The sequence below is a fragment of the Sapajus apella genome, unplaced genomic scaffold, assembly GCF_009761245.1.
Source record: "Sapajus apella isolate SASKATOON/1434 unplaced genomic scaffold, GSC_monkey_1.0 scaffold43, whole genome shotgun sequence".
NCBI lineage: Eukaryota > Metazoa > Chordata > Mammalia > Primates > Cebidae > Sapajus > Sapajus apella.
The window spans coordinates 18362485-18376995 of record NW_022436983.1 but is presented as its reverse complement, the minus strand read 5'-3'; the positions used below and the strand labels follow the sequence as shown (position 1 = coordinate 18376995).

Below are 14511 nucleotides of genomic sequence, written 5' to 3'. Positions count from 1 at the left end.
TGGGGATGGACTCAGAAAGCCAAAGTGCCATTATCCAAACAAACTCTTTGCAAGTGGTCTCTTTGCAACGGGCCCAGGGAAAGATCAGTCTTGCATAAAGTCACACCGCTAATCAGCAGCTAGCATGGGGCTTAAGAGCAACTAACACTCACTATGTACCCAATGACGGGCAAAGTGACTTGCATGAGCCAGCAAGCTCAATGCTCATGGCAGTCCTCTGAGCAGGTGGCATGGTTTCATACCAGTTTTACAGCTCAGGAAGCTGGGACACAGAGGAAGAGTCAGGCTCTGAATACTGACAGCCTGATTCAGAGATCTGTTCTGTTCACCGTCACTGTCACACTATATATGCTGTGTAGAGAGGCAGGATGGCATAATGGTTAAACTCAGGTAGGCAGGGTTCAAATCCTCTTGCTACCATTTACTACCTCTGTGACTTGGACTAGTTATAGCACCTCTCTGTGCCTCCCTTTCCACATCTCTTAATGGGGATGATAAATAGTACCTCCTGTATGAGGCTGTTGTGGCTAAGTCTGTAAGGTACACAGGACAGTGCCTGGAGCATGGGGTACCGTCTGTGTGCCTGCTGTTACAGTGATGGTAAGTATTGCCTTATCTCTCGCTGCCGAACTACCCGATTAGACTTTCTTTCCCCGAGTTGTGAGGATTTCATAAACTTTTCCTGAAGGCTTTCCATAGAATGTACACTTCCCCTCTGGGCCTGGCCATGGGCGCCCAGGTAGCACATCCACTTCTTATCACCCCTGAACAGCTTAGAGCCCATTAGCTTATCAAATCAGCAGCTGATGAGAGTGCAGAGCAGACCGTGAGGGGTGGAGGCTGACACCAATGAGGATGCTCCGAGCTGGGGCCCAGCCCTGAAGCGGGAGCCCAGATAATGAGGTAGAAGAGGAGTGGAAATGGGCCTGGAGCCCAGGAGAGGCGGGAGGATGACAGGCCAAGGGGAGGAGAAGCCTGAAATCAGTTGTTATTTCCTGACCAGTTTGGGGTGCGTGAGCTCTGTCAACAGCTCATGGAAACTGTTGCCCTAATTTCATCTTGTTGGCTGAGGCACAATTCCTTTCTCAGGGACAGTGTGGGGCTGTGGGAAGGAAGGCCCTGAGCGCCTATACCTGGAATCAGGGAATCAGGGGCGGCAGCTGTGTCTGATAAAGCCCCTACTCAGGATCCTCTGACCTCCTCTTTTTTTTTTTTTTGAGACGAAGTCTCGCTCTGTCACCCAGACTGGAATACAGTAGTGCCATCTTGGCTCACTGCAACCTTCGCCTCCTGAGTTCAAGCAATTCTCCTGCCTCTACCTCCCGAGTAGATGGGATTATAGGCATGTGCCACCACGCCCGGCTAATTTTTGTATTTTTAGTAGAGATGGGGTTTCACCACGTTGGCCGGGCTGGCCTCAGACTTCTGACTTTAGGTGGTCTGCCCACCTCAGCCTCCCAAAGTGCTGGGATTACAGACATGAGCCACAGCACCTGGCCTTTTTTTTCTTTGGAAACAGGGTCTCCCTCTGTCGCCCATGCTGCTGGAGTGTAGTGGTGCAATCATGGCTCTCTACAGCCTTAACCTCCTAGGCACAAGCGATCCTCCCACCTCAGCCTCCTGAGTAGCTGGGACTACAGGCACTCACCAACACGCCTAACTAATTTTGTATTGTTTGTAGAGACAAGGTCTTGCTATGTTGTCCAGGCTTGTCTTGAACTCCTCGGCTCAAGCAATCCTCCTTCATTGGCCTCCCAAAATGCTGGGATTACAGGTGTGAGCCACCACACCTGGTCTGACTTCCTCATCTTTAGGCCCCACCTCTGTCCTTACCCTGGCAACTCTCCTCTCCCCATCTCCCACAAACTTCTTTAGGATATTCCAGAGCTGTAAGGACTTCGAGAGTATCAAGTTCAACTCCTAGGTGTTACAGACAGGGAAACTGGGGCCTAAAAAGGATCAGGGACTTGCCTAAGATCGCTTATAAGGTGAGGGAGAAAAGAGCTAGAGTCATCCTAGCCTGTGCAAGGACATGGTTCTAGACATTCAGGGCTGGGCTCTGTAGCTGACATGCTTTGTGGTCTGGTAGTTCGCTGCTGAAGTACCAGGTTAGATTTTCTTTCTCCAAGTTGTGGGGCTTTTGTAAACGTTTCCTGAAGGCCTTCCTTGGAATGTACAATTCCCCTCTGGGCCCAGTCATGGGTGCCCCTCACAGGCTCTCTCTGGTCCCCTTCTGTAAAATGAGAGGAAAATGGAAGAGTTGCCCTACCCATGGAATCTTCAGTGAGCCTGGACCCTGTGCATTATAGCATTGCTGCAAAATGGCAGATGCATTTTAACAATCATATTTAATAAAAGGTTGAATTTGCATATCTCAAGTGGGGCGTGCAGTCTCCAACTGAACACAAGCCTCACTGCTCCCAAATGTGCACTGCACCTTCATACACATATGTCCTGCTTGGCTCCTGAAGGAATTTGAGTGGTCCCCAAGAGGAACCCCTGTATAAAATGTCCCCTGGCCACACACCCCCATTACTAAGGACTCAAGCAGGAGACAGAAACATTCCCTGCACCTCCCTCCCCACTGTCAGAAGAGGTGCAAGGAGTTGACTCCTCCCTAATGCCCACTTGTCACCCACACCCCAAATCCCCAGGTCCCATGGAGGTCCTTGGGGGCCTCTGATATCCTGGTGGTATCAGGTTGATTTGGAAATATCAGTGTCCACCCATGTCCTCTCTGCCAAACCCCAAGTGTATGCATTTTTCAGTGGAAGTGAATTTAAGTGTACTTTATAAATCAAAGGGTTTTTCTGAGACTTTGGAAAGTTCCAGTATTGAGAGCTTCTCATTGTTATCAAAGCCAGGGCTGAAGACCAGTGGCAGATGAGTTCCTACTGCTGGGATTGTCATGGTGATGTTGATGAATAGCCACTGTTTATTGAGTGTTCTCCATCTGCCAGGCAGTGTACTGAGCACGTGAACAAAACTTACTTCCTTCAGAGTTCCCAGCACCCTGTGAGGTGGGTCTTGTTTAGCTGATAAGGAAAGTAAGCTACTTACAAGACCAGAGGACTGTGAAGTTGAAACACATAAATTGATTTTTTTTTTTTTTTTTTGAGACAGAGTTTCACTCTTGTTACCCAGGCTGGAGTGCAATGGCGCGATCTCGGCTCACCGCAACCTCCGCCTCCCGGGTTCAGGCAATTCTCCTGCCTCAGCCTCCCGAGCAGCTGTGACTACAGGCACGTGCCACCATGCCCAGCTAATTTTTTGTATTTTTAGTAGAGACGGGGTTTCACCATGTTGACCAGGATGGTCTCGATCTCTTGACCTCGTGATCCACCCGCCTCCGCCTCCCAAAGTGCTGGGATTACAGGCTTGAGCCACCGTGCCCGGCCAAATTGATATTTTTCTATGTCCAAAACAGTCAGCTGGTGGCAATTTAGTGAGGTTTAATCTAATAGGAAATGATAGAGCTGGGATCAAACAGAGCTATGTGAACTCAAAGCCCACGCTTCTGCTTCCACCTTTTTTTAAAAAAAATTGTCTATGCTGGGGACAGTGGCTCATGCCTATAATCCCAGCACTTTGGGAAGCCAAATCGGGCAGATCACCTGAGGTCAGGAGTTCAAGATCAGCCTGGCCAACATGGTGAAACCCCTTCTCTACTAAAAGTACAAAAATTAGCCTGGTGTGGTGGTGGGTGCCTGTAATCCTAGCTATTTAGGAGGCTGAGGCAGGAGAATCGCTTGAGCCCCTGACGCGGAGATTGCAGTGAACTGAGATCACGCCACTGCACTCCAGCTTAGGTGACAGAGAGACTCTGTCTCAAAAAAAAAAAAAAATTGTCTACGTGCTGGTTGGAGAAAATTTAAACACTAAAACTAAAAAAGTAAAACATCTCCCAAACTTAGAGACAATATTCATGGGGGTAAAAATGTTTCAAGATCAGCCGGGCGAGGTGGCTCATGCCTATAATCCCAGCACTTTGGGAGGCGGAGGCGGGTGGATCACGAGGTCAAGAGATCGAGACCATCCTGGTCAACATGGTGAAACCCCGTCTCTACTAAAAATACAAAAATTAGCTGGGCATGGTGGCGCGTGCCTGTAATCCCAGCTACTCAGGAGGCTGAGGCAGGAGAATTGCTTGAACCCAGGAGGCGGGGGTTGCGGTGAGCCGGGATCACGCGATTGCACTCCAGCCTGGGTAACGAGCAAAACTCTGTCTCAAAAAAAAAAAATGCTTCAAGATCTCTTTCCAGCCATTTATTCATGTGCAAAAACAGTTGGTGATTATTGATGAAATAGCCTTTACAATTTGGAGCAATTATGTGCATTGCATATACCGTTTGATTCTGGCAGCCTAATGAAGGAGGGATGATCATTTTCCCAATTTCATGGATGAGAACAAGAAGAGGGAGGGCAGAGGGTGTGGTAGTTCAAGGCACAGGCTCCAGCAGACTATCTAGGTTTAAGTCTTGGCTCTAGGCCGGGTGTGTCGGCTCACGCCCGTAATCCTAGCACTTTGGGAAGCAGAGGCGGGCAGATCACATGAGCACAGGAGTTCGAGACCAGCTAGGCCAATGTGGTGAAACCCCTTCTCTACTAAAAATACAAAAATTAGCTGGGTATGGTGGCGGGCATCTGTAATCCCAGCTACTTGGGAGGCTGAGGCAGGAGAATCACTTGAACCCAGGAGGTGGAGGTTGCAGTGAGCCGAAACAGTGCCACTGCACTCCAGCCTGGGTGACAAGATTGAAACTCCATCTCAAAAAAAAAAAACAACAAAAACCAAAACAAAACAAACACTTGGCTCTACCCACTGGGGCAAGTTACTAACTCCTCTGTGCCTTGGTTTTCATATCTGTAAAATGGTGACAGTAACAGCGTCCACGTCAAAGTGTGGTTGTGAGAACGAATCAAGATAGCCTGTGTAAAGTGATTAAAATAGCATAGGCACGTGGTAAACACTTAAGAAATGTCGGCTGCTATAAAGCTCAGAGATGTTAAGTAACTAGATCAAGACCACACTGTTAGAGGGTGCCAGAGTCTTGATTTGAACCCATTTGTCTCATTCTGGAGCCCAAGCTGCTAACCCTTTTTCAAAACTAGAATTAAACCAAAGTGCTCACCCTCTTCACTTTGCTGGGCCCCTTGCTGCCCTCAGGTGCATCTCTTCCATTCGCCTGCCTCTGCTCAGGGTCTGAGAGTGGGAAAGGTGAGGGCAACCCAGGTGGCCCTGATGTATTCTGCCAGCCAGCCCACCAGGTCCCTTGCTGCAGGCGGCAAAGGGAGGGAGGTTTGCTGTGAAGATTATGTGGTTCTCACTAACAAGAGCACTGGGCCTCCCTCTGCCCTCTCTTTTCTGTGTGTCCTGGGTCAAGTCACTCGGCTTCTGTGGCCTTATTTTCTCATGTGCACAGCCAGGGAGTTGACCCTGATCTGCAGTAACAGCAGCAATGACTTTTACTGCGTGTCCATGTACACCAAGCACGTGCGCTTTACGCTTTTGCTTATTATTAGGCTTAATGATACAATAATTGCCACACTTACTGAGCACCCATTATGGGCCAGGCCCTGCCCTAAGTGCCTAATTAGCTTTAGCTCCTCTAATCCTTACCTCAATTCCACATGGTGTGTATGTGTTATCCCCATTATTCAGATGAGAACATTGAGGCTCAAAGAGGCCAAGTAACTTGACCGAGCACTTGTAAATCATCTCAACTATCCCTTCCAGCTGCCATTTTTTTTTCTTTTCTTTTTTTTTTAAAGATGGGGTTTCACCATAATGGCCAGGCGGGACTTGAACTCCTGACCTCAGGTGATCCACCCACCTCGGCCTCCCAAAGTGCTAGGATTACAGGCATGAGCCACCGCGCCCAGCCCCAGCTGCCATTTTTTAAGACTCTAATTTCATACCACCCTTAATCTTGTCTGCTTCCCCATTTTCCTTCTCGCCGTCTCCCCACTGAGCAGTCTGCCAAGATCTGACCGTGATGGCGGCCCTTGGATTGGGCTTCCTCACCTCGTCTTTGCGAAGACACGGCTGGAGCAGCGTGGCCTTCAACCTCTTCTTACTGGCCCTTGGTGTGCAGTGGGCAATCCTGCTGGATGGCTTCCTGAGCCAGTTCCCTCCTGGGAAGTTGGTCATCAAACTGTCCAGGTACGGGGTTGGTGGCTGGATCACTTCTGGGTCATAGAGGGAATGGAGCCCGAAAGGACAGGTTACAGAAGATCTGGGATATTCCCCCCACTCTGTCCAGCACCAATGCCATGCAATATTTAGGACATCCTTATGCCAAAACATTATTCGTTGTTTATCTAAAATTCAAATTGAACTGGGCATCCTGCATTTTACTGGACAGCTCTACTCTGTGTGTCACAAGGAGTCCAGGTCTACATTCCTCCCTGCATCCTTTCTTTTCTGTTACTGCCAATTATGACTTTGTAAAGTTACATAATCAATATAAGTTTATGGAAAAAATAATAAAGTAACACATCAGACAAAGAGAAATTGATATGCCACACATAGAGAGACAGTCTCTTGAAAAGAAAGGACTCGATAATTTAAAATGTTCTTTAATAAGTATAGATTTTAATTGAGAATTATCTTTGAGTAGATGTAATCACAAAGTGCATTAACTCTTGTTGGAATATTTTATGGCTATTCCAAAGTATAGAGTGCCTAAATTTTGTGTTGAAAATGTCTTTCATGACGGTATTAAGTTTTCTGAAATTATACATGGCTTTTAAAATTTCTAATGAATCCAAGATGTGCAGTGTTGTTAGGATCTCATTTTTCAATGCATGAAAGCTTCCCACCTCAGAACATTCTGTGTTAATTGTACCTGCAAGAACACCTCAGGCAAGCCAAGAAGAAATGAAACCCAAATAAAACTTGAAAATGCACCTTAAAAATATATATACATACAATAGTTTTTAAATAGGATTCTGCTTTATTTTGACGGAATGGCCATTAAATACACATTTTGAGATTAAAAAAAAAAAAAAAAAAAAAAAAAAAAAAAAGGACTCGAGACTCCATGTTCGGGTCCCCTTCCACTAACACTCCCTTCGTGGAAGCTGTTTTTCTCTCTCCTGGATTTCCCCTCTGGAGTCCCCTTCCACACTCTCTCGTGGAAGCCTGTCTTCTCTTCCTAAACTCCATCTCTCTCTACTCCCTTCCACTCAGTGTGGAAGCTGCTTTCCCTTCCTGGATTCCATCTTTCTGGCTTCTCTCACTCAGTGTGAGACTTAGCTCTTTCTTTCTCTCTCCTTTTCCTGTTTCTTTCTCCCTTTAAATAAATCACTTTCTACAAACAAAAACAGAAAAGAGAAGAAAGGACTCTCAGTCCTCTAATGCTGCTAGACAAGAAATAGCCATGCCTTTACTTTCATTAAATTACCTGTGCTTCGTTTAGATGCATTATGTGAAATGCTAAGAACCATCAAAACTAATTTATGGTGCTAGAAGTCAGAATAGTGGTTACCTGCAGGAGGTGGATATTGATTAGGAAATTTATTTATTTATTTTTTTAGAGACAGGCTCGTGCTCTGTTGCCCAGTCTGGAGAGCAGTGGTGCAATCATAGCTCACTGCAGCCTCTGCCTCCTGGGCTCAAATGATCCTCCCACCTCAGCCTCCCGAGTTATAGTTTTTTACAGGTGCCCACCACCACGCCTAACTAATTATTGTATTTTTAGTAGAGACGAGGTTTCACCATGTTGGTCAGGTTGGTCTTGAACTCCTGACCTCAGGTGACCTAGCTGCCTAGGCCTCCCAAAGTACTGGGATTATAGGTGTGAGCCACTGCGCCCGACCTAAAGCAGTTTTTGAGACAGTGTCTCACTCTGTTGCCCAGGCCGGAGTGAAGTGGCACAATCACGGCTCACTCAGCCTCAACCTCACTGGGTTTAGGTGATCCTCCTGCCAGCTTCCCAAGTAGTTGGGACTATGGGTGCACACCACCATGCCTAGCTAATGTTTCTATTTTCTGCAGAGACAGGGTCTCACTCTGTTGCTCAGGCTGGTCTCAAACTGGCCCTTGAGGAATGAAATACCGCCCTTACACACATGCTCCTGAACTAAGCCTTTGTCAATGAAATGAACACCCGCTTTAAAGGCATGTTCTGTCCAGGCATGACGGAACATTGAGTAACCCCTTATTCTAAATTCCTGGTCCCTGTGAGACTCCTTCCCCGTGCCCTTTGCCCTTTTCTGACCTTCCCCTAAAGTCCTTGAGACTTAAGCAGACATAGTCTGCAGCAAACACTGGGGAAGCTGAATTCAGATTTCAGAGCACACAGGCTTTGGATCCAGGCCAGCTGGGTTTGAACCTCACGCTTGTGATCAGCTGGCTTGACTGTTTCCAAAAAGTCCATTTTAATTGTATACGTGACTTTCTGTAAAATGGTGATACTGAATGGTAACCTAGCACCATTTTACAGAGGGTCGCTCAGAGGGTTAAATTTGTTTTTTTAATTTTTATTTTTTGAGATGGAGTCTCACTCTGTCGCCCAGGCTGGAGTGCAGTGGCACAATCTCAGCTTACTGTAATCTTTGCCTCCCCGGTTCAAGTGAGTCTCGTGCCTCAACCTCAAGAGTGGCTGGGATTACAAGCATGTGCCACCCCAGCTGGGTAATTTTTGTATTTTTAGTAGAGACAGGGTCTCACCCTGTTGGCCAGGCCTGTCTTGAAACCCTGGCCTCAGGTGATCTGCCTGCCTTAGCTTCCCAAAGTGCTGGGAGTACAGGCATGAGCCACTGCGCCTGGACTTATAGGGTTAAAATTTAAAAGAGGTGATGCTGTTACAAGCCTGTTTTACAAAATGCTCTTATAATAAACCATTATCACCACTGTTGCTGTGGCTGTAGCATCATTATCAACTCCCAGAGGGAGGAGGGAGTCTCAGAGCAAGGTGCTCAGGGGAAACTGGATGTCCATGGATTGTCCAGCTCAGTACCACTTCCTCCAGGAAGTCCTCCCTGATGAATCCAGTCAGCATCACCCTCTCCTTCTAGTGAACCCCACTAGACTTTTGATATCATATTCTTAGTTGATAGGCTCATGGTGTCGCCTGTCTGGATCATAAGTACCTTTTTTTTTTTTTTTTTTTTTGTCTTCTATATCTTGAAGACAAAAATCATTTTCTCCTCCTGAGCATGCTCATTGGTTGAGGGAAGGAAGGAATTGTAATAGTATTGATAAGGCTAGCTTCTTTTCAGGAGTTGGTTCTTTGTGCCAGTCTTGGTGCTGGACACACTGATAGGAAGAATACTCCTTCGAACCTCCAGGCCACCAACATGGAATACATTTGATCATCATTCTTAATTTGCAGAAGGAGAAACAGGCTCAGTAAGATGAAATAGCTGCTCCAGTGGCAAGGCAGGGACTGGAAGCCAGGCTTGTCCTACTTCCAAATCCGGTTTCTTTCCACTGCCGTGGAGAGGGAGAGAAAGGACAGTGGCCCCGATGAAGATGGGGTGACTGGATGCGGGCAGGCCTGCAGTGGAAGAGTGCCCTCTGTTGAGCATCTGAGTGATGACAGCCGAAAAGAAGACTGGGCAGAATCCCAGTTAACAGATCCCCAGAAGGGGCCCTGAGGGAACAGTCACCCTGATCATCCTCAGTTGGATGAGTGTGTGTAGATCAATGCCTCATAGGTGAAGGAGTTGAGTTACAGAGTGGTTAAGTCGTCTGCCAGACCACAGGACTCGGGGTGCAGAGGTCACCTTGATGGGGGAGGAGATGGTCACTCCAGTCTGCAGCATCAGCGTCCAGGTGGGTAGAAATCTTGTCTTCTACTCCCACAGAAAGTAGGTGCCCAATAGTGTTTGTTGAATGAATGAATGAATGAGTGAGTGAGTGAATGAATGAATGAATAAAGGAGAGGCATCCTTCCTTCTCAGTCATCCTGGCTCTCCCTCTTTCCCCCAGTATTCGGCTGGCCACCATGAGTGCTATGTCGGTGCTGATCTCAGCGGGTGCTGTCCTGGGGAAGGTCAACTTGGTGCAGTTGGTGGTGATGGTGCTGGTGGAGCTGACAGCCTTTGTCACCATGAGGATGGTCAGCAGAAATGTCTTCAGTGTGAGTCACGGTGCTGGGAGGAGGAACCGGGGAGAAGAGGGGCTAAAAGCCCATTTGGTGGGGTTTCCAGGGTTTTAAAAAAGAAGACTTGTAATCTCAGCTACTTGGGAGGCTGAAGTGGGAGGATCTACTTGAGGCCAGGAGTTTGAGACCAGCCTGGGCATCATAACAAGACCTTCATCTCTGAAAAAGATTTGTTTTCTAATTATCCAGGCGTGGTGGCACACACCTGTAGAGCCAGCTACTCAGGAGGCTGAGGTGTCAGTTGGAAGTACTGCTTGAGCCCAGGAGTTGGAGACCAACCTGGGCAATATAACAAGACCTCATCTCTAAATAAATAGGCAGATAGATAGATAGATGCCTAAATGGAGTTACAAAAGTATGTCTATGCAAATGTTTAAACACAACAAACCAGTGCCTTTAACTACTACAGTATAATCCTGTAGGATTGTACCATTCATGATATAACTATGGTTATATAAAAAGAATTAATTTTCAGAGCCTCATCAGCAGTGGTTCCAGCAAGTTTGTACGGCCAGCAGTGTCTTCTTTCAAACAGTCAGTGTGTGTCGGTAACTGCACATGTAATCTCATGGGGAGAGACTATCAGAAGTCTAAGTCTGAAGGCAGCTGCGAAGGTGGCCAATCAAATTGCTCTCCCAGCTCCTCTGCTGTAACCCTGCCCCTGAGTGATGACATAGCCAACTTTCCCATCTCACGGTGAGAAGGCTGATGCCTGGAGTGGGGAAGGGACTGCCCAAGATCACATAGCAAGATAGTGGCAGAACCCAAGCGAGAACGCAGAGTTCAAGTCTGGCTGAGAAGAAAGAGCGCTGGACTTGTAGTCAAAGGCTGGGGTTTGCATCTCAGCTCTGCCATAAATCCCTGTGTGACTACGGGCAATTTAACCTTTAGAGCTCGTTTCTTCATCTGTAGGCTACAGTACTACCACATAGGGTTTGAGGGAGTAATTGAATTAATCACATACGATGATGCATGTTTACAAAAAAAAGGCATGAAGCCCATTTACTGCGACTCAGTGTCCCATAGGACTTTAGATTTTACTCTGAGAAATACAGGGAGCGCTAGGGAGTGTTTGGCAGGGGAGAGCTATGATCTGACTTATGTTTTGAGATAATCACTCTGGCTTCTGGGTTCGGAAAAGACTGAAGGGGCAAGGGAGGAAGCAGGTGGAGACCAGAGCAGCAGCTATTGCCATAATCCAGATTCAGACTAGGACAGGAGCTGTGAGAGTGGTGGGAAGTGGTTGGATCCTGACTGTATTTTAATAGCAGAATTGACAAGATTTGCTCATGGACTGCACATGGGGTGGGAAAGGGTGAGATGACTTCACGATTCTCATCTGGCACAACTGAGCGGCTGCTGGAGCCATTTACTGAGATGGGGAACATTGGAGTGGGATAGATCTGGGAGGGAAAACCCAGAGTTCAGTGTCGAATGTGGTAGTGTTAGGGTTAAGGTGGGGGGCTAGAGATATGTATGAAACATCCCAGTGGAGACACTGAATGGAAATGTACAAGTCTTGAAATTTGGGAGTTGCTAGAATACAGATGATATTTAAAGCCATGAGACCCAAGGAGATCGCTCAGGAGTGAGGATAAAGAGAAATGTGAAGAAGTCTGAGGACTGAATCCTAGAACACCCCGCATTTTAGAGGGGGGACATGTAGAAGAGCCAGCAAAGGAGACAGAACTGTGCGTGGAGAGGCAGGAGGAAGCCCAGGAGAGGGCGAGGTCCTGGAAGGCAAGGAAAGAGAGGGCCTGAGGTAGGTTGAAGTCTGCTGAGAGGTCAAGTAGGATGGGGGCTGAGAAGTGACCATTGGCTTTGGCAAGGAGACCTTGACATGCATGGTTTTAGAGGAGGATGAAGGCAAAAGCCTGGCTTGACTGGTTCAAGAGCAGGAGATGAGGAAGTGGAGACAGCGCCCAGGGGCAGCCCTGCCAAGGACTTTGCTATAAAGGGGACCAGAAATGGAGAAGCAGCAGGGCAGAATCTCAAGGGAGAGTTTGTTTGTTTACTTCAGGTGGGTGATATTTATATGCCAGTAAGAATAATCAGGTAGAGAGGGGGAAAATCTGATGATACAGAAGAGACATGAATTGCAAGAGTCAAGCCTTTGAGTTGGAAAGCGGGAGTGGGATTTTGAGCACTGATGGCTTTAGGCTGATGCAGGGACAGTTCATCTTAACAAGAGAAACGTCAGGGACTGTGGATAGGCCAGCAGATTTGGTGTTGGGTACCATAGGTTCAGTCTCCTGCAGGAGAAAATCCCTTACTAACTAGTTGTATTTTCTCAGAGAAACAAGAGGCACCGTCATCAGCTTCATGTGACGGTGGAAAGGAGAGATGGGGTTTGCGGAGAGACAAGGTGTGGATCTGTGGGAGTGGAAGAGTGAGAGGACCGGGGGGGGTGCAGCAGGACTGCAGGCTGACACCAGGGCTCCTAGGACTTGTAGTCGGTGGAAAGTGCATCAGTGACCAGGGCTGTGTGCTGCTGCTCCAGGCAGGTGTGGAAGAAGCAGAGTTGAACATGCCCAGCCTGGGGTACTGCCCAAAGTGAGCCTAAAGCCCAAGGGAGACCAGAGATGGGGCTATTTGCAAAAGAGGAAGTATAATGGTGGCCCACTATTAATAAAACTGAACTGGTTAAGAAAGGAGTGAGAGCGACATTGGGGAGCCCAGCCAGGCAGCCTGGGTACAAATCTCAGCTCAACCCACACTAGCTGAGTCCATTTGGGCCCCTTAGTTGAACTCTCTGTGCCTCAGTTTTCCTATCTGTAGAATGGGGATAAGAATAATGCTACTCCCTAGGACCGTTGCGAGAAATGAGCAAGTGAATGTATCTAAGGCACTTAAGAACGGTGCCTAGCATGGGGTAAATGTCATGGCAGTGCTGTTATTTTCACCATCCCCATTGTTCTCAGGCTCCGTTGGTTGGAATTGTTGAAAGGAGGCAATTAAAGGAGTGAGTCAGACAGACAGGAGGTGGTGGTGGTTTTCAGGTGTGATGCTTGACATTGAGGCTCTGGAGGCAACACAGTTACTGGTAATGACAAGATCTAAGGCTTGACAGTGGGTGGCGGAAGTGTAATGCAGGGAAAGATAGACGAGCGGTCAAGGAACCAAGAGGGGAAGGTGTTGGGTGGGCTAAGATCATGTCTGGGGAGAGTGATGGAGAGAAAGGCTGAAGGGCAGGAGCTGACATCAAGCGACCAAGAGGCAGCCAGGAGGCTGAGTCTGCAGCAAGGAAGGGAGAGTGTGATGGCATCTTCAAGGGAGCTGGGGATGTTTGGGGAGGAAAAAAGAACAATGGTCTGGGAGGGAATATGGGAAGTTTTTTTTGAGACAGAGTTTCGCTCTTGTCACCCAGACCGGAGTGCAATGATGCTATCTCAGCTCGCTGCAACCTCTGCCTCCTGGGTTCAAGTGATTCTTCTGCCTCAGCTTCCTGAGTAGCTGGGATTACAGGTGTGCAACACCACACCCAGCTAAGTTTTGTATTTTTAGTAGAGATGGGGCTTCACCGTGTTGGCCAGGCTGGTCTTGAACACCTGACCCCAGGTGATCCACCCACCTTGGCCTCCCAAAATGCTGGGATTACAGGCGTGAGCCACCACGCCCAGCCTGGATGTTTGTATTTATTAATTTGTGGTTTTCTTCATCTGTGTATGTGACTTTAACCCCTAAATCCTTCAATATATATTTCTTTTTCCTTTTTTTTTTTTTTTTTGAGACAGAGTCTTGCTCCATCACCCAGGCTGGGGTGCAGTGGTGGATCTCTGCTCCCTGCAACCTCTGCCTCCTGGATTCCAGCAATTCTTGTGCCTCAGTCTCTCAAGTAGCTGGGATTACAGACATGTGCCTGCCACGCCCAGCTAATTTTTGCATTATTAGTAGAGACAGGGTTTCACCATATTGGCCAGGCTGGTCTCAAGCTCCTGGCCTCAGGTGAACCACCTACCTCGGCCTTCCAAAGTGCTAGGATTACAGTCATGAGCCACTATTTGGCCTCGGTGTATATTTCTGATATGGTTGGCTCTGTATCCTCACCCAAATCTCATCTTGAATTATAATTTCCACATGTTGAGGGTGGGACCTTGTGGGAGGTGATTGGATCATAGGAGTGGTTTCCCCCATGCTGTTCTTGTGATGGTGGATTTTCAGGAGAGCCAATGGTTTGAAAGTGTGGCACTTCCTCCCTCTTTCTCTCTCTCTCTCACCTGTCACTGTGTAAGATGTGCCTTGCTTCTCCTTCACCTTCCACCATGATTGTACGTTTCCTGAGGCTTCTCCAGCCATGCGCAACTGTGAGTCAATTAAGCCTCTTTTGTTTATAAATTACCCAGTCTCAGGAAGTATCTTTATAGCAGTGTGAAAGCAAACTAATATAATTTCCTAAAAA

The 14511-nt window shown here is 47.6% G+C and overlaps 1 protein-coding gene across 6 annotated transcripts in view; it reads left to right on the top strand.

Annotated features, from left to right (window-relative positions):
• Positions 1-14511, top strand: part of RHCE (Rh blood group CcEe antigens) — a 56111-nt gene that overhangs the window by 11877 nt on the left and 29723 nt on the right. For 5 of the 6 annotated variants that reach the window (XM_032300872.1, XM_032300876.1, XM_032300870.1 and 2 more), the window contains 2 exons: positions 5977-6163; positions 9938-10088. In XM_032300872.1, the coding sequence (XP_032156763.1) occupies positions 5977-6163; positions 9938-10088 (338 nt within the window). Of the gene's footprint in view, positions 1-5976; positions 6164-9409; positions 9782-9937; positions 10089-14511 lie in introns of those variants that run through there. The other variant, XM_032300874.1, reaches the window with a different exon arrangement.